Below are 10591 nucleotides of genomic sequence, written 5' to 3'. Positions count from 1 at the left end.
AAATTCGCAATAATTGTTATATTATTAAAATATTTAAGCCAATGAGCGAATGAAAAGCGAAAGTTTGGAATTGGTAGGTATCATATACAATAGAATAGATCGGCTAAAAAGATAGTAGAGGTCGATTTATTTTATTGTCTATGTTATGCCTACAGATTCCAAACTATCGCTTTCCATGCGCCCATTGGCTTACATATTCAAATTAATCACATTATTTTGCAAAAGCAAAATGATATAAGATTTTTATGTTTAATTTACTACAATGTTTTATCTACTCACGAGCGTTGACATCCGACAATTTGTATATTTGAGAATAATTATAATATAATATATATTAATTATAAAAGATAATATATAATATGGAAATCTAACATATGTATGGCTTATTATTTATATGTATAAGATATATCATAGAAATATTATTTTTTATTGACTGGAAATATTAAAAATCTTATTTAAAAACTAGAAATTAAATTGAACATTTTGTTACGGAAACATTAGTATCACATACGTACATATTATAAAATAAATCTTAACTTTATCTTGAAATAAATCTAACTTAAAAAACTTTGAACGCTTACAATGTTAATTATTACGCATATGTATCATATAAATATATATGATAAAATATATCAAAAATTTATTAATATTATTAATCTTCTTGTTATTAGTCTTCTTATAGTTATGATGAGTCTTCTTCAGTTCTTTGTTTATCTTGCTTCTTCTTTTCACCATTTAATCTTTCTTTAGCTCTTCGCAGCCATTTCTGAACTGCTTCTTCTAAAACTTTCTTGTTATATTCGGAATTACTATCTTGACCGGAAACTGTAATAAAAAAATCAGCATCTTGTAAGCAATAATTTATTTTTTTATTTATGTGATTTCATTAAGATTAATTATTTAAATAAGATAACATTAATAAATTAAACAAATAACATTATCTACTTATAGACATACTTACCAATTAGCAAGTCAGCGAGTTTTAAATGACAAAATTTCCTTTTCTGTTTTGCTCCTAGCCAACTATATTTTTCAGCCAGCTCGTTGGTCAACAAACGAGTACAATTGCGCTTAATAAATTCGTAAGGATTTTTTCCCCCTACTCTAGATACTTCTTTAACCTACAATAAATATTTTTTAAAAAACATTATTTTGAAAATTACAAATATATAACAATATGTTTAACAATTAATTTAATAATTTACATGTTATTAATATTACTATATAATTTTATATTATAAATTTTAATAATATATCGCTCTAATAACCACAAATTAGATTTAAAATGTAATAAATAATATAGAATTAAAAGGAATTGAAAGAATCTATTTTATTTCTTTTAAATTTATATATTAATTTAATTTAATAAATTTTTATTTTTAATTTTAACTTATTTACTAAGTTAATTTTTATTTTGTGATTTAGAATTTTAGATTAACTGTAATTGTTTTTAAAATATTTATAAAGATCTATTGTAAATAATTAACATTTTAAAAGTTAAACAATTAGTTATTAATTTTAAAAATCCAATAAAACTCATTAAAAAAAATTAATAATTAATAAATTATTATTACCGATATTTCGAACTTATTCGGTTGATTTAAAAATTGTTCCACGTGCTCTTCTAAATCTTCCACCGAATTAAAAGGAAGATGAGGAAAAGAAAAAATAGACTCTTCTCTTTCAGTTACATTGGGCCGTTGATGAACTTGTTGCAACAATTCATTTTTCATATCTTTTAAATCATCTGCTATTTGCCATAACTGGGTCTTAAAGTATGATTGCTGACGGATAATTTCTTTAAAATACTGAAGCACTGTAAATTAAAACAAAAATAATGTAAAGATTATTTTTTACTTACTAAATTCCAATTTTTTTAAGATTCCATTGAGATTATATATGTATATATAAAATAGTAATTTCAGAATATATGTATATTGAATAGATTTTTGTCCGTGCTATTAACGTATAGTTATGACATTTTATTTATAAAGTGCACAGACAAAGAAAGCAATCACAAAAACATTTTTAATATTTCTTTGTATAACAAAATAATAAATATAAATAATAAAATATAAATATGATTAAATATAAACATGATTAATATAAATATAACTATTGATTAAAATAATGATTAAGATAATGAAATATAATAAAGAAGATGGTGATAAAATAATGATAATGATAAAATAATGTTAATATAATAATAATATCAAAAAGTAGAATAAACAGTATAATAATAAAGTGATAAATATAAGGCCAACTTATCGAGCTGAATATTCGAGATGTTCAGTCAACTACCATTTATTACATGTATAAATTATAAAACTACAGTCATTATATTAAAACTAACGCAAATTACAATCATTCTATAAACGTTTCGACCGCACGCGGTCTTCTTCAGTATAATTATTGAAATATAAATTCTTACAATTCACATAATATCGAAATTTAATTATAGTTATTCAGAATCAAGAGTTTTTGAGCAATTAACGCGTGTTTCAATCCGTCCTGTCCAACAATGTTCGCCTCGATATGATCCCTGATTTTGTTCAGATCTCGGATAGTTTCATCGTTAATATGCGAGAAATTAACCCGTTCCGTAGGCGCTGCGATTAATAAAAAATTACCGATCAACGTATGTCCAAATTATAATATGTATCCCCTACAATTGGTAGTATGCTTACCTATCATCGTTCTTCTTGACAATTTTGCTACTTATTAACAGTTATTAAGGATGACACATAACAAACCAACAATACAGAAAGACAGCTCATTTTAAACTCTACTTGATCGGAGAGCGTGCGTGTTTATATATGATCTAATATCTATGTTTTACTCGTTAATGTCCTATTTGTCCTATTATTATTTCTTGTTCGCTAATATATCCAAAATATCAAAATACGACTCGCTAAGTAACTCAGTATCTTTGTTTAAATTTAGTCCATTTTTTTGTTCCTTGATATGTACCATCTCAGAAATGAGTCTTTTATAATAATTATTTTGGTTGTCCAAATGGGTGATAAATTCTGTCTTCCGAATATTAGTAAAAAAACAGCGATACATGAATTCATCAAGGACATAGAGAGTAATAGCAAACGAAATAATATTAATAATCTCACAACGATCAGAAATATCGCGGTTCCAAAATTTGCACAACTTCTGAACACGAAGGATAAAAATGACGTAAGTCAACAAAAATTACTTGGTGCACACAGAGATTTAATAAAATTTTGTAAAGACAATCCGAATGTTCTATTCACACGCGCGGACAAGGGTAATGCTACGGTGGCAATGGAAAGATCTCATTATATTAACAAAATGGAAAACGTTTTAAAAGATGTCAACACTTACACTATTGTTAAAAAAAATCCGTGCAAAAAAATAGAGAACGATTTGAATGATTTGTTGAAGAGATGGCTTAAGGAAGATTATATTTCAAAAAACGAATATTATAAATTACGTTGTAGTGATTCTCTCCTTCCAAAAGCGTATGGATTACCTAAAATCCATAAGGAAAACTATCCAGTTAGAATCATAGTTTCATCGGTTGATACAGCTCTATACTCGCTGGCTTCGTTTTTACAAAACACCTTACGAACTAGCCTACCCAAAGCGAAAAGTCATATTAATAATAGTTTTGATTTGTACAGCATATTGTCTGGTAAAAAGATTGATGAGAATGATAGGATGTTTTCCTTGGATGTGGTGTCTTTGTTTACGAACGTTCCTCTGGATCTTGCGATTGACGGTATTAACGATAGATGGGATTACATTGGAATAAATACTAAAATACCGAAAAACGAATTTTTGGGGGGTATAAAATTCATATTGACTTCTACATATTTTACATTTGATGACATAATTTATAAACAGACGTTTGGGACCCCTATGGGGTCACCGTTATCACCAATTATTGCAGACCTGGTTATGCAAGATCTTGAGGATACAGTTCTCAAAGCGTTGAATTTGGAATGTTTGTTCTATTTTCGTTATGTGGATGACATAATAGTGGCCACCTCTATGACTAATATGACTCAGATTGTGAATAATTTTAACAACTATCATGAAAGACTTAAATTCACGGTCGAACAAGAGGTTAACCATAGCTTGAATTTCTTAGATTTATCACTTAAAATTAATAATAACAAAATATATATAGACTGGTATCAAAAAGAAACCTTCTCAGGAAGGACGTTATCATTTTATTCAAACCACCCATTATGCCACAAAATTGGAATAATATATAACCTTGTAGACAGATGTCTATTGCTATCACATCCACTATTTTTTAATAAAAATTTGGAGTTAATTATTAATATACTCAGAAGCAATGGTTACCCTCTTGATCTGATTTTTAACAAAATTAATTATCGGATAGAACACATCATATCTAAGGGGAGCATTATAGAGAGACAGGCCAACATAGAAAGAACAAAAAGTATAGGAAATGACTCGGTCAATAAAAAATTCTTTGTCATTCCGTATATAGATGGGATCTCAGAAATGATTGTTTCCTCGGTAAAAAATAAAAATTGTATGGTAGGGTATAGATGTCTCAACAAACTGGATAATATTATTAAAGCGCAGAAAGATAAAACTAAACATCCATGCAATTCGAATGTGGTTTATAAGATCAGTTGCAATAATTGTAATGCATCTTATGTAGGCCAAACAAAGAGGCAATTGCAGACGCGAATGAAAGAACATAAAAATAATATTAGATTGGACTCAACGAAACATTCAGTAATTTCTGAACACATAATAAATGAACATCATACTTTTAATTGGGACAATGTTAAGATCATGGACAACGAAAATAATTATTATAAAAGACTCATTTCTGAGATGCTACATATCAAGGAACAAAAAAATGGACTAAATTTAAACAAAGATACTGAGTTACTTAGCGAGTCGTATTTTGATATTTTGGATATATTAGCGAACAAGAAATAATAATAGGACAAATAGGACATTAACGAGTAAAACATAGATATTAGATCATATATAAACACGCACGCTCTCCGATCAAGTAGAGTTTAAAATGAGCTGTCTTTCTGTATTGTTGGTTTGTTATGTGTCATCCTTAATAACTGTTAATAAGTAGCAAAATTGTCAAGAAGAACGATGATAGGTAAGCATACTACCAATTGTAGGGGATACATATTATAATTTGGACATACGTTGATCGGTAATTTTTTATTAATCGCAGCGCCTACGGAACGGGTTAATTTCTCGCATATTAACGATGAAACTATCCGAGATCTGAACAAAATCAGGGATCATATCGAGGCGAACATTGTTGGACAGGACGGATTGAAACACGCGTTAATTGCTCAAAAACTCTTGATTCTGAATAACTATAATTAAATTTCGATATTATGTGAATTGTAAGAATTTATATTTCAATAATTATACTGAAGAAGACCGCGTGCGGTCGAAACGTTTATAGAATGATTGTAATTTGCGTTAGTTTTAATATAATGACTGTAGTTTTATAATTTATACATGTAATAAATGGTAGTTGACTGAACATCTCGAATATTCAGCTCGATAAGTTGGCCTTATATTTATCACTTTGTTTTCAATATACGAGCGACAATTGTATTAATTTATTTTTAGTATAATAATAATTAATAATTATTTCTTTACAGTTATTTACTGATAGCACAGACAAAACCTATGAAAAATTATAAAGTTAGTTTTAAACAATATAAATTATGTACCAATTTTATTGTCGACAACATCTTCTGTCTTATTATTTTGTATGTTGTGCTCATTGTCCTGCAAACTATTTGAAATATTCAAAAATCCATCTTGTAAGTGCTTCGTCCGTTTATTCGGAACTTCATTGGATGATTGATCCACTGATCTTGATTGACATTTGTTGCACTTCGCATTTTCGTAATTTGTACTTTTCAATGATTCTATGTATAAAAAAAATAATAATAGTAGTTACATATATAATCTTTGTAATACACAAACTAAACATATTTAATAATATCAGTATATAGTTATTTTATAATAATTTTAATTTAGTAGCTTTTATTATTATATTAATTTAATAATTTTATTAGTATTTTAGTTTTATATATAATAAAATATATAGAATACTGCATGAATGAACATAATAACATAGGAAATTCAATGCTAATTCTGAAATAATAAAAATATTGGCTCTTCTAACTGTTTTAGAATTAAATTTTATTATTTCTATTTTTTTGGAAAAGCATATCAAGTATTGTCCTATATTAGTTTTTTTATTGACCCATTTTAACTATATTGTTAAATACAATTTCTTTAAATCTTGAAGATTCATTAAAATTGTATTTAACAATATTGACTTCGCCAATTTAAAAAAATTATATGTATAATATATATATATATATTATTATATATTATTATATTATATTTGAATGTATTATAATATATTTATAATATGTTAATTATTTAAAATCTATTTTCTCGGATTTTACAAAATTTGTTTTACATAATTTTGCAACTGCAGTTTTTCTATGTAAATACTTCTGTTAAGTTCTTCTGTATTATAGATTTAATTCAAGATATTGAATGACTAGCTGCTGTCATTAGGATATTATATTTCCCTACACGACATGAAAGATCTGATATGTCAATTGTGAAATGTTAAAATATTGATTTTTCTATTTATTTTCGAGCAAAGTTTTATTAAGTTTTTCGAATATTAAGATTAGTCGATTAAAATTTATATTATTAATGCAATTACTAAATTATGTAAAACAAATTTCGTAAAATCGGAGGAAGTAAGTTTTAAATAAATAATATATCATAAATATATTTTATAATACATTAAAATATAATATAATAATATATTATATATTTTTTATATTATAATATATATATTATGTATATTATATATTAATATTTAATATTAAAACGAACTTTGTGTGTTCATAATTGGAGGCGTCCGTAATTTAGTGCACTCTTCGGTAGATTCATCTGATGACGAAAAGAATTTCTTTGGGATAATTTTTCTTTTCGAAATGTTATCAGTATCAGTCTCGGAGTTTAATTCAGATGTTAATTCAGCCTTTTTGGCTTTTTCCCTGGCTGTTTTATAGTTATCTGAAAATACAAGTAAATATATTTATATTATTATAACAAAAATAACGATTATGTACATATATTATTGATCACAAAAGTATATGTGGAATGTATAATATTTAAATATTTTATATTAACCATAACTGCTGTTTCTGAAAGTCATAACATTATATGAAGGCCAACATGTATTTGGTTCGGCATGTTTTTTGATAGCCGCTACAATTTTTTCCATGTGAAACGGTGGCCAATAACATTTTTTATTGATAATCCAGGTAGATGGGACAGCTTCAACTGTATCTTCATCTATAAACCTTACTATAGTCCATGATCTCTCCATTTCTTCAAACATTTCAACAAAAAATTTAAGGAGCATTTTATTCCAACAAAAAATTCTATTTACAATTTATATATGAAAAGGCGCAAACACTCAATAACTTATCACAAAAATTGCAAACCTATTTCCTCTATATATTATATTGTATATTATATATATATTATATTTATCTATATATTATTATAAATTATATAAAAAATTAACATTTTTTTAGCGAAGAGCACAAGAAAAGAAAAATTTTTTAAAATATTCTGAATGTAATAAGGGAAAAACTACATACTTATTTTTATATTTTAATTTCATACATTTATTTGCAATTTGCCCTAAATCCCAGGATTCTAAATTTCCAATATCATTGATTACATATATCCCTAATTTTGACGACTTACATGGTACGGTGTAAAAATCTGTAAGCGTTTTATATTTATTTCCGATTACGAAAAAGCCCTCATTATTTACAACAAAATTTCTAATAACAATAATGTTTTCGTCTTTTAAGCTACAGCAATTATCGGGTTCATTTATTTTTAAAATAAATTGTTTAAACACCGCTTTGCCAAATTGATTACAATTATGAAAATTAATAATAAGTGGACCATTAAAATGTGGTTTTAAAAATTGAGGCTCGTTACATTTCACTCTGACATTAGAATTTATACAATAGTTTCTTTCAGTTATACGACAAACAATTTGCTCTAATTCTTTATTATTTTTACGAATCATTTTTAATATAGATTGTAAGTAATTTTCAAACGGAAAAGCACTGAATTCTTGAAGAATTCCAAATTTTTTTCGCGTCATCACAAATATGTAATAAATGATGCAGGTTGTGCGATGCATTTTCTTTACCATATAAATTAATAAATGTTTCTACAAAATATTGCAATAAGGAGTTGGAATAATCTAAATATTGTTCCATATGTTTTGAATTAGACAAAATAGTGATAGCTACATGTAAAGTTAAAAAATTTAAATATTGATCATGATTTAGAATAGATTTTAAAACAACAGATCCCGTATATAATAAAAAAGTTCTAAATTCGGTTGCCTTCCATCTTTTACTTTCAAACAAAGATCTTGATTTTCTATTAAATTCGGAAGGTATATATTTTTTTTGATGTTCTAATAACTTTGATATTTCAGATATTTGACAAAAAGATAACTTTGTTTTAGGTTTTCCGTAACACCATAAAGAAATCAGTTTTTTAACAACTCCCAAGAATATTAAATGCATCGGATCAGATGGAAAATCATTCACCATATTTATATTAGGAATCGATTCAAGTATTGATGTACCTATATGATGGTTTTCTTGTAATTTTAATCGGAAATCGTTATCTGTTCTTAATTGACAACTATTTAAATATGGATAAGTCATTCTATTGAGATAATATTTGCCCTTAGCTGTACATTTAAAACATGCGTAATAACCCGAATGACCCTTTGTATAAGTAATAAAACATCTAGCAGGAACATCGCATATAAAAGATTTAATTTTAAAAGAATAAGTGTGATCTTTAATTTTTATACCATGAATAGTTAAATTTTTTGCTTCTTCTGTGAAAGATTGTAAAAATACATTGGCATCTGTGGGTTTTTCATGTCCATGATAAATTCCAATGACATCAACTTCATTGTAATTTTCAACTAAATTACATAAAATGGGATAAACTTGACTACTTGAACTTTTGAATAATGGCAGGCCATCGATGTTAATGTTAACTTCAATACAGTGTAAATTTTGAAAAGAACATCGCGATAAAAGTCTTTCGATGCAATTACTTAAACCGAAATGATAGTAATGTCCTGGTGCAACGACGTCTACATTGATTTTTCTGGGAGTTCCTAATAAACTGCGAGCATTTTTAGGCAATTCCGGATATTTAAGTTTCATATTAGATATTAATTCATTTAACGCAGTATGAGTTATATTATTTTTAATTGCCCATTCTTGCAACCAAGATATAGAATTTGGAAAATCAGTAGTGGAATTTATAGATTTAAAGTTATTCACAAAATTTGTAGATTCAAAGTTATCAAAATTATGTTCTGTATCATCGGGATCACGGTCCGAATTATAATTATTCACGGTTTCTAAATCATTATTGATATAAAAATTATTGCAATCCTCTAAATTATTATTTGAAACTGAAGGTGTACTTTCTAATAATGGCATTAAATTCTTATTTTGAACATTATTAATTACTAAATTAGTTATCTCTTGTGCTCTTCGATAATATTTTCTTCTTATTTTTGGCATTTTTAAAATTAATATTAAAATTTAAAATTTATTAATATTTTTCTACCTTTAATTAATTGATGAAAATCCGTTGAAAATTCGAGAATCGATAGAAATAATAATCTAAAAAATTTATAAATAACGCTATTAGCAATCAGTACAAAAACATTTAAAAAATAAAACAAATAAACAATAATCGGAAAAAAGCGTTGATTTAGTAACGAATGTCCCATGTATACAGGGTGTTTCAGAAATAAATCGCCAAACTTAAAAAGCATATTTTATTTACTGTAAGGATGAAAACAATAACAGATTTTAATAAATCTTTTATAACAGATTTTAAGAACATTTGAAACTGTAACATTTCATTACAGAAATTGTTGAAAATAATTTTCTTCCACATTAATGCACGTGTCGCATCGACATCGCATAGATATTATCGAAGACGTCCAAAAATTCTCGAAATATTTATTTTGTCACACGAAATGATAATACGATTTCGGAGTACTTTCACAGTAATAATACAAATATCATAAATGATTCTATAATATTATTACAGATCCATCTAATAACTTTTTGTTTATTTCTAATAAAAAGTGAATAGGACAATTCATGAAACGAAGCGAGATATATGTTGCCCGATGTAAATAAAAAATGTTTATAACTTGAAAAGAAAGCTGTTCCGAATGTTTATATACTTTTTATCATTATAGTGAGTAGAATATGCTCTTAAAGTTTAGCGATCTATTTCTAAAACATTTTGTGTATAGATTATTATCATTAAAGATTATAGAACATAGGAAACGAATATGAAAACGAAAACGTTCAATCAATTATATAATGAATGAAGGAAATTATGCGTGCGTGTGTGCGTGCGTATGTGATGTGTGCGTGAATGTGACAAAATTATTATTATATAATTATAGTAAAACGTC

The 10591-nt window shown here is 26.3% G+C and overlaps 1 protein-coding gene across 1 annotated transcript; it reads right to left on the bottom strand.

The window, feature by feature from the left end:
- Window positions 1–467: 467 nt before the first annotated feature.
- Window positions 468–7503, bottom strand: LOC114941567 (uncharacterized). Its single transcript, XM_085486876.1, has 5 exons — window positions 7222–7503; window positions 7021–7104; window positions 1575–1816; window positions 962–1121; window positions 468–825 (listed from the first exon to the last, which is right to left on the bottom strand). Exons 1-5 carry the CDS (start codon window positions 7454–7456, stop codon window positions 683–685), a joined length of 864 nt encoding a protein of 287 aa, XP_085343002.1. The 5' UTR covers window positions 7457–7503; the 3' UTR covers window positions 468–682.
- Between the last annotated feature and the right edge of the window lie 3088 nt (window positions 7504–10591).

Source organism: Nylanderia fulva, unplaced genomic scaffold, assembly GCF_048542155.1.
Source record: "Nylanderia fulva isolate GAGA-0341 unplaced genomic scaffold, ASM4854215v1 Scaffold485, whole genome shotgun sequence".
Taxonomy (NCBI): domain Eukaryota; kingdom Metazoa; phylum Arthropoda; class Insecta; order Hymenoptera; family Formicidae; genus Nylanderia; species Nylanderia fulva.
Note: the sequence above shows the minus strand (reverse complement) of the source record. Positions and strands in the feature narration are given on the sequence as shown.

Bases quoted from the DNA above. Each gene is read 5' to 3' on its own strand.
- LOC114941567 (XM_085486876.1), bottom strand. From the start codon at position 7,456: ATGCTCCTTAAATTTTTTGTTGAAATGTTTGAAGAAATGGAGAGATCA. The intron at 1,817-7,020 runs CGAAAAGAAAAA...TTTAATTTACAG, and splicing joins GACTGATACTGATAACATTT to TGCTTCAGTATTTTAAAGAA. The intron at 826-961 runs GTAAGTATGTCT...TTTTTATTACAG, and splicing joins ACTCGCTGACTTGCTAATTG to TTTCCGGTCAAGATAGTAAT.